Source organism: Hemicordylus capensis, chromosome 1 (genome assembly GCF_027244095.1).
Source record: "Hemicordylus capensis ecotype Gifberg chromosome 1, rHemCap1.1.pri, whole genome shotgun sequence".
Taxonomy (NCBI): Eukaryota; Metazoa; Chordata; class Lepidosauria; order Squamata; family Cordylidae; genus Hemicordylus; species Hemicordylus capensis.
The window spans coordinates 37,132,216-37,147,757 of record NC_069657.1 but is presented as its reverse complement, the minus strand read 5'-3'; the positions used below and the strand labels follow the sequence as shown (position 1 = coordinate 37,147,757).

The window sequence follows — 15,542 nt, the reverse complement described above, 5'->3', positions numbered from 1 at the left end:
GTGTTTTTCCTGTGGCTGTTGCTTAATTTCACCAGATAGATGCATCTTATGGAAATAATCATAAGAGAACAGCAGGGACTTCATTGTGTATAGTTCACTTGTAAAAATGGAGTAGAATTGACCACTGACTACCAGCTCATCCTAAGCTAATAGTTCATGTTGATCTTCTAGAATCTACTTTGATGGAAAATAGTGTTTTATAATTAAACGTTATTTAGAAATAACTGGTATGTGTTTCTCCTAATAAAAACACAATAAGAAAGAAAGAAAGAAAACAAACAAATAAATAAATAATGGTGGCAAACAATAGAAAAACAATATGAATACTGTAAAATAACAGCTTATGTCAAAAACTATATTCTGTTGTGCAGGTTTAGTGCTAGATAATGATGATTCATACACTAAAAATAGTATTTCCATTTACAGATTAGTTTGGAACAAAAGATCTATTTATGTGGTTTAAGCCAAAAGGACAGCAGTATAATGACATAATCTCCCCAAGGCTAATCTTTACTCATGTCAAGTGGTGAATTTGTCCTGATTTTAGTATTTTTGAACAATGCACATTATCCAAACAATTCCCATCCTGCTGCACCTTGGTTTGGACACCCAAAGGTGAAATGATTGCACAAGATCACTTACTAATTGGCTCCAGGGCCAGCAGCCAAGGGAGCTCATACAGAAACTGGGAAACAATACAATTCATTCATTCAATTACTGTGTGAAAAGGGAGCAGTCTATAAATGGCTTAAAATGGGATGCAACTGTGAGAAGTAATGCATCAAAAAACAAAGTGGATTTCAGCATGTTGGTCAAATACTTAGCTAAAAGCTAAAACCCTGCATTATTCATATGTTGTGAGCACCAAAGAAGTAACTTGTACATAAAATATTATTGTGATCAAATGGAGCATGGGCATTTGTCTGGCTGAGCTCTTCATCAAAGCACTCCGCAGATAGTTCTGAAATGGCGGAAGTGGCCAATGCAGGATTCAAACCCAACAGGAACTATAACCCAGTTAAACGTTTTATGGATTTTGCCACAGCCTTGTATTTAGTCTTTCCCAGAGGCGACTGTTACTCAACTCAGAAGCTTGCTTGATCCATGGCTCAAATCCACCCAGCAGCCTATGAAAAATGGGTACACATGACCTATGGATATATTTGTTCATTGGCTGGTAGTATGTTGTTGTCTGAAAGGCCACTTTACTCATGCGTTAAGTGTGGCCAGAATCTTAATGAATAGAGAATTGCTGAAAAGAAAGCACCTGTAGCGTAAAAGCAATTTTTAAGCCTGTCACTAGCTTGCTAAATCTGTTGCAAGTTTTCAGAACCCTGTCAAAGTTCTTCCCATCTCAGCCATTAGAGTGACAATAATCTTGGAGGCAATGGAAACCGTGAAGGGCTGGCCATTAGATGCTGGGAGCTCGTGCAGCAGCAACTAACATGCCTAAGTGCTGCAGAAGAGGTTCTGTATAATTTGTTCATGAAATCTGTATACCGCCCAGCTGATGAATGCCCTCAGGGTGGTGTACAATAATTTGTACTTCAGCATCCTTACCTAACTGCAGCAGCCATGCTTCCAATGGGGTTTATTGGCAGTGGTCTAACTCCTGGGAAGATCCCTCTACTCAGAATGCGGGCTCCATTTTGTATCACTCCGGGGGGAACTGAAAAGCACAAGGAAAGAACAGAAAGAATTAGAAGGGCATAACATTGAGCAGCTTATTGAATATCTTCTTAAAAATGTCACTGCTTTTCTATGTTAAGAAAAGCCCTAAGGAACAGTAGAAGGTGGAGGTGATACATCATATCCAAAAAGTGCAGCCACAGAAGTTGTAAAAGATGAAACCAGTGCAGCAAAGTGGCTAACATTGCAAGTTGATTCTCTGGTTTAAACTTCACCTCAGCAATGAATTCACTAGGTGGGTTTAGGCAGGGCCTTTGGGGAAATGCCGTAGCTCAAAGCAGCAGAACATATGCTTTGTACAGCAAAAGTCCCAGGTTCAATACCTGACATCCTCATTTGAAATGAAATTGCATAGAAGGACTGGAAAATACCTCTGTCTGTAAAATGCCACTTGTAAGGACTACTAAAATAATGACTTTGAAGTGCTCGATATATATGAAATGTGGAATATACATGTTAAGTACAACAAGAGATTTCAGCTGGTATTATTCAAAACAAGTGATCTGAGGAGTCCTACCTAAAAAAACCCCTTTATGTCAGTTGATATATGAAAGCTTAATTTAATGCTGCAACACAAAAATAATTTGCTTTGCCTAAGATATAAGTAAAAACCAACATGATTTTAAAAAGTAAAAGCTTCATCCGTGATTTTCTAAAACAATCATCAAATATTTAGATGTATTTTAAAGCTGCAACACCCAAGTCTACAGCAAGTACATAACATTGCTGGCCATAAAATACAGCTCCTGGGTACTTGACTGCACAAAGACTTAAAAAATTGGCACAAAGACCTGTCAGATGGATCTTTTCCCAGCACCAGAGCATATCAGCAGCAGAAGCTGCACCTGCTAAAATTCTATTCTAGGATTTAGGATTTTAAAATCTCTAGGTTTAAGAGAAGAATTGAGGTTGTTAAAAATTCACTCATGCTCCAAAAAACATGGAAATTATAAGTTAAGGCTCCCACTTTAATTTCTGCACCAGTGTTCCCTCTAACTGGGATTCCCAGGTGTTGTTGACTACAATTCCCAGCAGCCCTAGATGCCTTTGGCTGGGGATTCTGGGAGTTGTAGTCAACAACATCTGGGAATCCCTGTTAGAGGGAATAGTGTTCTGCACCATATAGGCAGTTAAGTCATTGAGGTCATTCACACAATCAAAAACTGTGTTCTACCCAGGATTGGGAGCTGTTTGTGCTCCCAATTTTTGGTTGTATGGAAGCAAGGAAAGAGGAAAGCCTGGGTAGAAGTGACTGAATGGAAGCAAGGTAGGAGGAAAACCTGGATAGCTTTTCTTCCTATCTTGCTTCCACACAACCAAAATTTGGGAGCACACATAGCTTCAAAACCCAAGTAAAACACAGTTTTTGATTGTGTGAATGACCTCATTGTGTAGTATCTCACACATTGTGCTTGCAATTTAAGATCCACACACTCACGCTTTGCCTTTGTCTTTTGTTCTGAAGGAGTTATAATCCTGCGCTGTGAGTTCCAGTTTCCATATGAACACCACCATTAGTGGGGCATCCATCCAACGCCACATATGGCAGTATTCAAAACGGAACCTGAGATTATAATTCTGTTTCTATAACTGCATGGTACACCAAATCAATTTTTTTGTAGAAAGAGTCCTAGAAATCACTCATTTTTGCATAAGCAAAAGGTATACCTCAGCAACACACTTGAATTTTTGCAAACTTCTATTGCCTATCAACAGATAAATCTGAATATGATTTAGTGTACCAAACTGAACACATATGCCTCCAGTTTTTAAACTGCTATAACTTATGGCACCGACACCAGCAATTTCACGTATCCGCGGTCGGGCCATGCGCCAGGCCTCGTTATCCACGGATCAAAATATTTGCCTATCCATAGTTCCTAGATAGCCAGAAATGACCTCTGAGGTCATTTCTGGCCATCATTTTGTTGAATGGAGAAATTTTGTGGCTGTTTCCTAAAACTTTCTGCATGAGGGAACTGGGACAGTTGGGAGATCTGAAGAGCATGGTATGTTACTTCCTTTCTCTTATTTCTGCCTTCTTAGCCTTTTTATGCCCTTCAGGAACCGAAACCCCCTGAACTCCCATTCACTCAAGGTCTCATTATCCACAGTTGTAGGCGAGAATGTAACCCCTACAGATAACGAGCGCCACCTGTACTTGTGCCTGCAGTTTCAAGGGAAAATTCTTTACATCTCTGTCTAACTGCTAGGTGCAGTAGCTTAAAGGCAGGCAAACCTAAGGCTGCTGAGAGCTACTTTTCTTTGCCACAACCTTAAGAACTACCAGCGTGAAATAGTGGTTTGGAGAAGTATATAGAGCCAGTCACAGAGTGGTGGCCTCGGCTGGTGGGGTCAGTCACATAATGGAACCTCATACAAACATTTACATCAACAGAATAAGGGATTTTAACATCAAAACCACTGAATTCCAGGATAACTTTGCTGTAGGACAGAAGGGGATCGACAGAGTCTGCTTTGTGAGGGGAAGAAACTGGAAATAAATTAATGGGATAAAAAGTAAAAGCAACCCTGAGCATGCAAAGGAAGAGATTAAAAATGGTGTTGCTATGCCATCACTCAGCCAGCCAATCAGAATTGCAGTATTGGCTGGAAAGGAAAGGAGGCAGAAGCAGGGGGACATACCTATAATTGAACAAGGTATGTATGTGGGGAGGATAAATGTCCTGAGCCCTTGCCGCCCTTTCTCTGGGTGGGGAACAAGCCTCTCTTCACTCTCCCCTCCTGCCTCCCTGACTCAGTGGCAAGAAGCTGGCTCCTGATTAGAGTGTGTGATATTTTTTGCACAGCAGCAAGAGAAAGGGCATGCTGATAATGCTTTGTATTTCACCATGTCAATATAGTTCATCTGCAGCAAAGATGGGGGTGGTGGTGGTGGTGAAGGAGGCATTAGCAGTGGGGCTTGTCCTGGGGCCCATTTTAACCTTGTTACACCCCTTGGTAGAAGCAAATCCAAATGCCAGGAGAGCTATTTCAGATAAGCCGGGGAGCTTTCAGTAACTTCCAAGCTACCTACTGCCTGTCCCCTGCTCTAGCTAGTAATAGCAATCGAAGCAGTAGGCAGGCAGGGGATACTTAACCCTTTCCCACACCAGCTGCTTCCCTCTTCAGCTCATCTTCCCAGTCACCTTTCCCTATGGCACAGAAAAAATACATCCAGAAGCCCAGCTGGCGACGAAAAGAGCGATGTGAGGAAAGAGTTAAGTACCCCCTTCTAATTCTGTCAGGTAGGTTCATAACCAGCCAAAAAACCAGAGAGTTCTCTTCAAATAGCTCATTAAACTGGAGAGAGATTTTGAATGGGGTGCCACACGGCTCTGTCTTGGGCTCGGTATTCTTCAACATTTTTATCAATGACTTAGAATGAAGGGATGGATGAAATCCTCATTATATTTGGAAAGAATACAAAATTTAAGAAGGATAGTGAACACGTCAGAAAACAGACATAACATTCAAAATTACCTTGACAGTATGGGACAATGGGATGAAATGAACAACATTAAATTCATTTGAAGCAAATGCAAAAATTATGTATTTGGTGGGGGTGGGAGGAAAGAACTACAGATCAGATGAACAGTTATAGGATGTGGGATATGTGGCTTGACAGCAGCACCTGTGAAAAGGATCTTGGGATTGCACTCCATCACAACATGAACATGAGTCAGCAGTGTAATGCAACTGCAAAAAAGGCAAAAGTAATTTCACATTGCATTAACAGCACCATAGTTCCAAATCTTGAGAAGTGACAGTCCCACTTTATTCTTCACTTCCATCACACTTCCATCTTCAAGCAGAGACTGCACAGCCAGCCACCTGTGAGAGATAATCTGGCTCTGAATCTTCTGTGTGGCGTTGGATTAGGGAGTTTACAAGACATCTTCCAACTTTTGTCAGCTGCTACTCTGCTTCAAGTAGGCCTTCAGCCCGCCATTTTGCAGGTGTTTAGAGGAGACCCAGGTTAAAAGCTGAACATGTCATTCAATTCTTAGGGCCAAACCAAATGAACCAGCAACAATTCTGTGAGTTTAAACACAAAACCGCCCAATCACGCAGAAAGGGAAGCAATTTTAAAAGCAACAAAAGTATGTGAATTAAATATGTCTAACCTTCCCTCCACCACAGATTATCTTGTGGCAAGCACTTTTTTCCTGGATCGATTTTGGAAATGACTTTGGTTGTGTGAAAATTATTTTATTTTTTTACAATTTCCCCTTCCCACTGCAGCCTCTTGGGCACCCCGAAAATAAGTATCAGAGGGTTGGAGGACCCTCAGAAATATATTTGCAGAGGGCATCACTGAAAATCATTCCATTGCACAAGCAGAATTATTCCACTTGTGCAACTTTTACTTTAGATCCTATCAAATGATATAGTAATAATAATAATAATGACATTATATCTAGTCTTATGGGTAGATAGCTTGCCAAATACTACTACTGCTACTACTATGAATATTTATATACTGCTCTTCAAACAAATTTCACTAAGCAGTATACATAGAAAAATAAATAATACATCAATAAGACAGTCCCCTGTCCCCAAAGGGCTCACAATCTAAAAGAAACATACGGCAGATACCAGCAACAGCCACTGGAGGGATGCTGTAGTGGGGTTGGAGAGGGGCAGTTCCTCTCCCCCTGCTAAAAAAAGAGAATCACCAGTTTAACAAGGTGCCTCTTTGCTCCGCTAGCAAGGGAGGTTAGCACTATACATTATTTACAGTTCACACTAGTGCTTGATTTTTAATTTTTATTTTAGTTAACTCTCGATGGGAGGGAGGGAAAAACCACAGATTTCAAAATTCAGGACAAACTTTGAAAACTGCAGTAGTCGTTGGCCTCTCATTAGCTATTTTTTCTGCACAGCATTGTATGACAGATGAATTAAGTGGCAAATCCTTTTGTAAATCTGGTTTTGGCACACTATTTGACCAGAGATCTGAAGGAACAAACCTGCAAATTCTTACACTAAAGTGTGAGGATGGAGGTGAATTCTTCTTAGAAATGGGAATCGGCAAATACAGGAATTTAAATGAAGGGAATAAATTTATGATCTCCCTCTGCTCCCACTTTTCCCTTGTAAAATTAGGTACCCTGTGTTTTAAGCACCTGTTTAGCTCAAAGCAAGTTACTGTTCACACTAAAACAAATGCTGTTTCACAAATTATTCAGTTTTTACCTTGCTTTTTGTTCCCCACGGCTACTTACAAGATATAATACAAAACAAATCCATCCAATTTAAAACAGCCCTGATAATAAATTGCCAGTACAATAAGAGACAATTCCTAAAAACATTGCCATAGATAAAACAGCAAAAATAAAGTCATACAACCAGCCAACCTACCAACATACTCACTGGAAAACTTGTTTAAAATAATGTCTTGTCTTCAAAGTGAATGCAAATTGTTACAGATTTCCTGCAAGAGCAAGTTCACATCTGGCTTCTGGGAACCCAACCATTTGATCATGGTTCAATCCCTTCCTCCATTTTGATTCAGACAGGCACAAAACAACAGCATATGATGTCCACTAATAAATGTCAATCTTAGGACCTAGTCAGATGTTATGGGGGACATGTGGTTGCTGTTGACTCATGTCTCTCCTGCACATCTCTCCATATAGTCTCATTTCTCCTCTCTCTCTCTCTCTCTCTCTCTCTCTCTCTCTCTCACACACACACACACACACACTTTGTCATTGCATTTCTTTTACAAAATGTTACCTGGTTTTGTTATAATCATGACTGCCATCATAGTAGTTGGAACTTAGTCAGGTAATGCAGACCATTGGTCCATCAAGTCCAGTACTTATTTACTCTGACTGGCAACAGCTCTCCGCGGTCTCAGAGGAATTTTCCTGGCCGTGCTACCTCAGACCTTTCTGAAGTAGAGATGCTGGGAACTGAACCCGAGACCTTCTGCTAACCCTTTGTGGTTACCATGCTGCTGGAGCTCTGCCACCCATAAGGGTGGGAGAAGCTTACCTGAGCATCAGTGGCGCAGAGTGCTTCACAGCAGCCAGGCTGCCTGCTGCCATTTTTTCTAAACAATGCAATGGGCTCACCCCATCACTATGTCACAGCCACACTGCAAAAGGACAACACTGCTGTTGGTTGTTTTTCTTTTAAAAAGAGGGCAACCAACGGAGCTGCCACAAAGTGCTCATGATTGCCACCGCTGGTCAGGCTCTCACCAGAGTTGGGCACTGGGCAGAACTGAGAAAAAGAGTAGTACTGTGCAGAGGTCAACACAGTAGAAAATGGCTCTCACATTGAAGGGTTCCCCACATCAAGTGGTCCCTGCTTAAAAAATATTGAAGATTACTGAACTAGAGGCTGAAATGACCTCCGGGGATTATTGTAGGATAAGTGTTCACATAAACAACATACTGTGTGAAACAGAGAAGACAATCCACAGTCTCATTGACCTATTTCATTCACCATTTTCAACTTGCAAACCATGCAATGTCCCTCCTCATATCCCCACACTGTCGTCTTGTCTGCCCTGCCTTCCCATTATATCTTTGTCTACGACCTTTGCACCATCAGCCTGGAAGGGCCTGAACCAAGCTCTGTGGCTCCATTTGCAGAGAAAGATGGGACAGAACAGCAGAAGCCTCAGCCTTCCAATCACGGAAACAAGTTCCATCACACTTATTCGTTTGCCTCTTCAGACAAACGCTGTAAGCATGGAGAGCGTGGTGGCGTGAGGCTTCTCAGAGTGTCAGCACCAGGGCGAGGCTTGATGGCACTGTATACGAGTAGGGCCATCCCCCTTTTTGGAATATCTGAGGAGGGCTATGGTCTTATAACAGGAGATGGAAACCTTTTGAGCTCTGTGATTGGTTAATTGTTGAGAAAACAGTTCAAGGGTAACCTCTTGTCATTACAACATAGGTCTTTGCTGGTAGAGCTTGGGATTCAGGTCATCCTTTCAAAATGTCATGAGAGTCTATGAATACCTCTAGGAGCTCTATGCCTCCAAAACATGGACAGTAAAGAACACTTCCGGAAGATCCACTAGCTATGAACTATTTCAGTTTCATTACTCTAGCAGTATGAATCGAGTCCACTGGTGAGAGCTCTGCTTCACAGTACTGAAGCTTCACATGCCCTCAGTTGTTCTGACTAGGGATGTGCATGAACATCTTCGGCGCCGACGTGGGTAGCACTTTAAGGGCGGGGGAGGGTGTACTCACCCCTCCCGCCGCATTTCACCCACCGGCGTGCTGTTGATTTTAAGCCCCTCGGGGCGGCAGCATTCCTCCCTGCCGCCCCGTTTCCCCCGTCGGCCGGAAGTTGAGAGCGTGCGTGTGCCCATCGCGTGCGTGCGCACGCACGCCGGGCACATGTGTGCTTGCGACTTCCGGCCGATGGGGGAAACGGGGCGGCAGGGAGGAACGCTGCCGCCCTGAGGGGCTTAAAATCAACAGCGCGCTGGCGGGGGAAATGCGGCGGGAGGGGTGGGTACACCTTCCCCCACCCTTAAAGTGCTACCCCCATTGGCGTTTCAGCGCTGAAACCGCCCCCAGCACCGAAACGTTTCGGAGGCCTTCATAATGGCCTCCAAAACGTTTTGGGCACAAGCCTAGTTCTAACCATCCTGTCCTCTCAAATAACTCCACCAGGGAGTAAAAAAAACGGAGTTCATTTCTCGTTTAGGTTCTTCAAAAAAAAAAATTAACTCTCTGGTTCAGGGCTTCAGACTAACTAGAAAACGCAATTTAATAATCAGTTCAGTCTCTTTGAACTGATTTCGAACCTGTTTAGATACATTTCAAGCAGAATAATATAGAATTATTTTACTTGCAGTGCACCTCTACAAAACACATTTAACATAATGATAAATATTTTTCTCAAATGAAAAGATTTTTGCATTTTTTAAACTCTTCTCCCAAAACAAAACACATATAAGAAGAGTTTAAAAATGTATACTGTGTTTAGAATGAATGGGAGCAAGGAGGAACTGAAGTACTCAGAAAACAGAAGCTTCCCGTCTCAGACTAAGAATCCTCCACATTGAGGTCTTATTGCTGGGACAACAGCCTGTGGGCAGAGCCCTAGGAGGCTCACCAGTCCAAGGCCTCACCTACCCATTTATCCGGCTCCTCTTTTTAGATGGCTCACTGGGAAATATATCTCCAAATATAGCTTAATCAGAAAGGAGCCCTTACTAACCCTCAAAAGAACTGATTATTGAACTAGTTACCACTTTCTTTCTAGTAAAAAGGAAGGCATACACATAAGGGGGGGAAAGATGGAAGAATATTGCTGGGACAAAGATTTAGAATCAAGGAATATTGCTGGAGCAAAGACTTAGAATCATTGACAACGTATATATTAAATTCATGATCACTTCCAGGCATTGCAAAATCAGCCCTTGAAAACTGTCATTGCCCAAGACCAAGCAAGGAGCTATTCCATGCCTTCAAGTGTAAGCAAGTATCTAGTGGTTCATTTGCACGATATATTTTCTCTTACGTGCAAGCAGCCCTTACCTCCTTTCAACATGTTCTTGTTTTGGACAAACATAATGTATGAACCAGGCGATCTGGTAAATGGAAGGCAGAGCATCTCATATACTGTACTTTTTCCAGCCACCATCATCACAAGTTGCTACTGGCCATATTTACAGTTGTGCTTGATTCACAGTTTCAATTTCTAAGTGTATCCAGGGCAAGTTAGGTTTACTTGGATGTAGAAGAAAATCTATTGGGTGAACAGGCCCTAATTCTTAAATTTTTTGTGTGTATGAAGGAGTTTGCACCCATACATTTGTGGAAAGTTGTCATGTATAGAAAAGTAGTTTGCAAAAGAGGAAGGAAAAATTAGTCTAGGAAAAATGCAACTCCTATTATGAAATGCATCTGCTTGATTTCTCCTTTGATGAATTGAACTTTCTGATTTGGATATGGTTTCTCCCCTATAGATCTGATTTACCCATATGAGTTAAACTGGATGTTAAAAAACTGAACATGGTTAAATCCTTCATCTTCAAGTTTCTGATCCTAAAAGGAATCTGATAAGACACACATCCAAAAAGGGGGGAACCAAAAGTAAAACAAATTTTCTGACAGTGACCCTAAGAATTATCTTACCTGTCCTATAGGGGGGAAAATTTTGTTGCCCCATATGAATTACAGTTGTACATATCTAATTCATTCTACCGCTCAAGTGAATTAGATATACACAGCTGTTATTTTTAAGCATAGGATTGTGTGAACAGGAGCAACCACCAAAGATTATAGTTATTAGAAAACAATGGTCTAATTGAGAAATCTTATTTCTCTATCAGAACCTTTGTTCATTTTAAAACCTGATAAGCTGTATGCTTGTGAAAGAGAATGTTAGGCTTACATATCTATGGTGCTATAGGCTATAGAAATATCTACTCACAACCTGCTTGTATCTCAGGGGGAGTATTCAAAAGCATCATGGCAGTGGCAGCATCAATGTCAGGATCTGGAAAAATCAACCAATAAATACATTAATTTACAAGTGGGCCAATTCCTGCCCCCACTAGTTTACAGAATGAACTGAATCACTACAGTGACAAGAATTATTTTTTTTTTAAAATCACCCAAAAGGTTATTGGGAAAAGAAAATGCCTAGTATGTATTGTTGCTTCCACATGGTCCCAACACTACTTTTAAGAAGACTGAACTAGTTTGTCCACTAGTTTGTGGATTCTAGTAGAGGGGTAGCTTAACATGGCATATTTGTCTTGTGGCACCTTCAGGACAAAGGCTTAGTCTTTCAGGTGCCACAAGATTCTTCATAGTTCATACTATATGTTTATTCATATAGAACATATGAATTACATAGTTTATTATGGTGCATGTAGGTGCTATTTTGTCCCTCTCAAGCCTGCAAATGAGGATTTCTATGAAACCTTAGAATATGATAGTCACATATCCTAGTCACAGTATCTGCATGTGGAAGGATTACGATGCAGCTTGACAAAGCATCATTTCCTCAGCACATGCTCAAGCAGCTCAACAAGCCATGGTGGGAATCCAATCTGTGAGCCTGTTCCCTCATCACAGCCCAACCCACCCCTCTTGTCCCTCTACAAGTTACTCAAGCTCTACACAGCCCTATGGTAATTCCTCAGTGCCTGTGCACTACCTACGCCTATGGGGAGAATAGATCATGGATGTAACCTTTGTCTTTAAAAATCAGTTCAGTAGCCAGGTCACAAAGCTGGAGTAAAATGTACCAGCTAAACACAGTAGACGGTCTAAACAGCTGTCCTTCGGTCACATGCAAATATGGCATTTGGATTCTCTTTTTCTGCCCCCCGCCCCCCCCCCCGTGTCGACAAGAACTGAGATTGTGCCTGCAAATGGAGCTGGGGAAATGTGTATGAAAAAACAGACCTGGTGAAGGCACCAAAGCCATTTGCCTCAGGCCTACCATTACTTTTCATACAGGGATCATCATTCGTCTGCCATTATCCTTAATCGGTTTCTGAATCCATCACACATAGTCAGTTGACAGATGGCAAGTAAGGGACACAGAGCAAAATATGATCCTTTTATAACTATATTCACTTGTCTCTTAGAGGCGGCCGCACGGCTGCTATGGAAATCCAGGTAGCCATGACAACAGTAAACAACCCAGAGCGGCCAGTGAATAAGCTGAAAAGAACATCTGCCCCAGCAAAGCGTCCCAGCTGCCCTAGGGCGAAACTTGCTAATCGTGTAGTGATGCTGCGTGACAGAGAAAGCCGCCTATGCCATGTCCAAATAAATGAAGTGTGCAATTGAAGCAGACATAAAAATGTACACCCTTGCCGACTGCTGCCTCTGTGCTGTTAAACTGAATGACTAATGGGCTTGTTTTGAGGGAGGGGGGAGAAATACATGTCACTATTTATACTAAATTACATACCACAAAATTCAATTTGCTGCTAATAGCTTCTTGGCGCTTTATTTTGGGTATTACGTTGGAAAATTACATTTTAGTGTTAAAAATACATATTTCATATTTGTTATGAATGCAGTTCAATTTCAAGGGTAATAACGTAATAGCGTATGAAGCCCTTCAATCTAGTCATAAATACAGACTTTGCACAATGCAAGAGACTGTAATGGCTACTTCTCACATACAAACTTCCTTCACCTTTTTCAATGTATTTCTCTGAGGCCCCTGCTATCCTTTAACTTGTTTTCCAATGATGCCATATAGCTCTGGTTGCCAAGACAAAATGGAAAGACACAACAGATGCAGACTCAGCTTTGGGAGGGAGCTTGCAACCACACAGTTCTCCTATTTGAACCTGCACTGATTCCTGTTTTGGAAGGGAAGGTTACCCTCTAAAACCTCATGCCCTGTTGCAAAAGTTTTTTAGCATGTACTCTCCTTTACAAGTTCACTTTCACTGTTCAAAAGCAATCAAAAAGGCCACAAAACCTAGGTGCTCATTACAGAAGAAAATCTGTGGAGTGCTCTCTCTCTACACACACACACACCCCACAGTGCTTGATGTTCTCGGGCATCAACCCAGTTAAGAAAACTACACAAACAACAGAAGGCCACTGTGTACAGTATGTAGATAGATACAAATAAAATCAAGAAACTTATTTGCATGTGTTGTTCATTATGCTTTGTAAGCCCCCCCTGGAAACACTCTTGAAGGGCGGTATACACGCCACAGCAAGTCAGTCAAATGGCTTATATACTCATTCAAAATCTTCTGCATTGCCTGGGAATCCACATACAGGTAGGGCAATACAAACAGTTACACGCAAGTAATCACATCGCTGGATGTGATCAGTTATCTTGCATGAGCACACTTCTGCATATCTGCTACAGCCGAGCCATAGGCAGAACCCCCTTTCTACATCTACATCATCATCATCATCATCATCATCATCATCCCTTTGCTCTGTGTGAATCATTTAAATGTACCCAGTGATGAACACTAAAATAAAGCACAGTACTGCATTCTAAAAACAATAGGGAAGGGTAGGGGGAAATGAGAGGAGAAAGATGGAGAGAGGGGCAGTCAGAAAACGTGGGGTGGAACACAGAGGCATGTTTTTTGCCACTTCTTGAAAGATGGAAGAAAGGAGGTTATTTCAATACAATGGAATGTGGTGCTCTTCCCACTAAAGAGCCAATATTGCTAGGTCACTATAACCCTTCCACAATGCATTAACCAGAGGTAACCAGGGATGACTGCTGCTTCAGTTAATATGAGAACAAACAGCAGCCATGGTAGAAAGCATTACCAAACACATGATGCAGCAATCCAGGCCAAGTTACATCAAATCAACTGGTCTAAAATGGGTTAAAAGGTTCAGTATATTATAACACTACAAAACACCTAGGTTCAAGGCAATCTTATTCAGAGTTTTGGTTTGCTGGTTGTTTTGAGGTCGAGTTTACTACCATTACCTGATGCAGCAAAGCATAAAATGCTTGTAGCCCAAACAGGTGGATGCTGCATTGCATGTAACTTAAGGTGTCCTACAACACAGAAAGACACAGGGAATGAGAAAAGAACTAGTACCAAACACTGGGAGCATCAGATCCCTTTGCTTTGACAAGCAAAATTAAGCTCTCCCAAAAGCAGAATCAAGCTTTGAAACACTAAAGAAACCCCAAAAAGAGACTATAAAGAAACTGCTGCTGTTCACCTGTTCTGGCTCTGGTGTATAATCAGAATGTATTACAGTAACTGTTCTGTTTAGATACTAGGCTTTGCTTCCATTGTACTTAGCAGTGTTGTCTCTTTTTAAAAAGATACAAATCCAAAAGTGTCCAAGACATCGAGCATCAACCATATTGTTACATTTTGGACAATGATTAATGACTGCCTAGATTTTAGCCTTGAAGATGAAAAACCACCGCATAAACTCTAAGAACACAAGATATGCTGCAGTGAACCTGGGCCAGGATGACTGGTCAGACTTTTACCTGCATGGATGCACTGGGCAGGAAGGGGCCTGAAACCACTACTAGAGGATGTTGAATGGCAACAGAAAGACAGAATAGTCTGGGTATGTGGGGCACTGTTAGCCATTTTCCAGATGTGGGGATTGCCCCATCCAGTTTAGTGTTGTCCTGACTCTCGTCTCCAACCAAGCAACATCAAGGATCAAATGGCAGGTAATTCCAGAGAGAGCACTGAAAAGAACGTGATCTCAATAGGACTACAGGATGGTAAAGTAATAGTACGCGTGCATACACGTTCGTGTTAGACTGCGTGCATATACAGTACCTAGAAAAAGGTGTTCTCTGTGAAAAGCCCCACAACACACACACACGGTCACCAATCAGGGTGGTGACTTTTACACTTACTCAACAGAAATAAATGTACGTGTTTTGTTTGTTTATTTGGAACGAAGATTGGCTTAATCATATGCCAATCCATTTTACTTATTTAAAATGAATATCCTACTTTCCCCTCAATCTCGCTAACAATACACATTTAAAATATAACACCAAAAATCCCTGCAGCAAACACCAATGAAAACATCACATAACAAAGAGAGATAAAACAAGTTAAAAACCAGACAACCAAGGCAGCTCAAGAAACAAAGGAGAAAGCCTGCTAAATTAATTATGTTTTTAAACCCCATTTAAAAAGTCACCAGGAAGGTGCCACCCACTGTTCCCTCTAAGGTGTGCGCATGTGCGTGTGCTCACACAGTTTTTGATTTCCGCTCAGTTAATTTTAGATCCCGCTCAGGTTGAATGAGGAAGGCCCTGCTCTGAATGCATGTGCACACAAACTGCCTTGATACTGCCACCCAGAACAAAACTCATTCTGCACACAGATGAAAAAAATTAGAGAGAACACTGGTGCCACCTAAATATCAGGTGAT

At 41.6% G+C, this 15,542-nt stretch overlaps 1 protein-coding gene across 23 annotated transcripts in view; it reads right to left on the bottom strand.

Annotated features, from left to right (window-relative positions):
- Positions 1–15,542, bottom strand: part of FOXN3 (forkhead box N3) — a 397,500-nt gene that overhangs the window by 20,364 nt on the left and 361,594 nt on the right. For 21 of the 23 annotated variants that reach the window (XM_053258886.1, XM_053258818.1, XM_053258878.1 and 18 more), the window contains 2 exons: positions 11,104–11,169; positions 1,561–1,669 (listed from right to left, as the gene is read on the bottom strand). In XM_053258886.1, the coding sequence (XP_053114861.1) occupies positions 1,561–1,669; positions 11,104–11,169 (175 nt within the window). The remainder of the gene's footprint in view (positions 1–1,560; positions 1,670–11,103; positions 11,170–15,542) is intronic. The other 2 variants (XM_053258951.1, XM_053258960.1) reach the window with 2 other exon arrangements.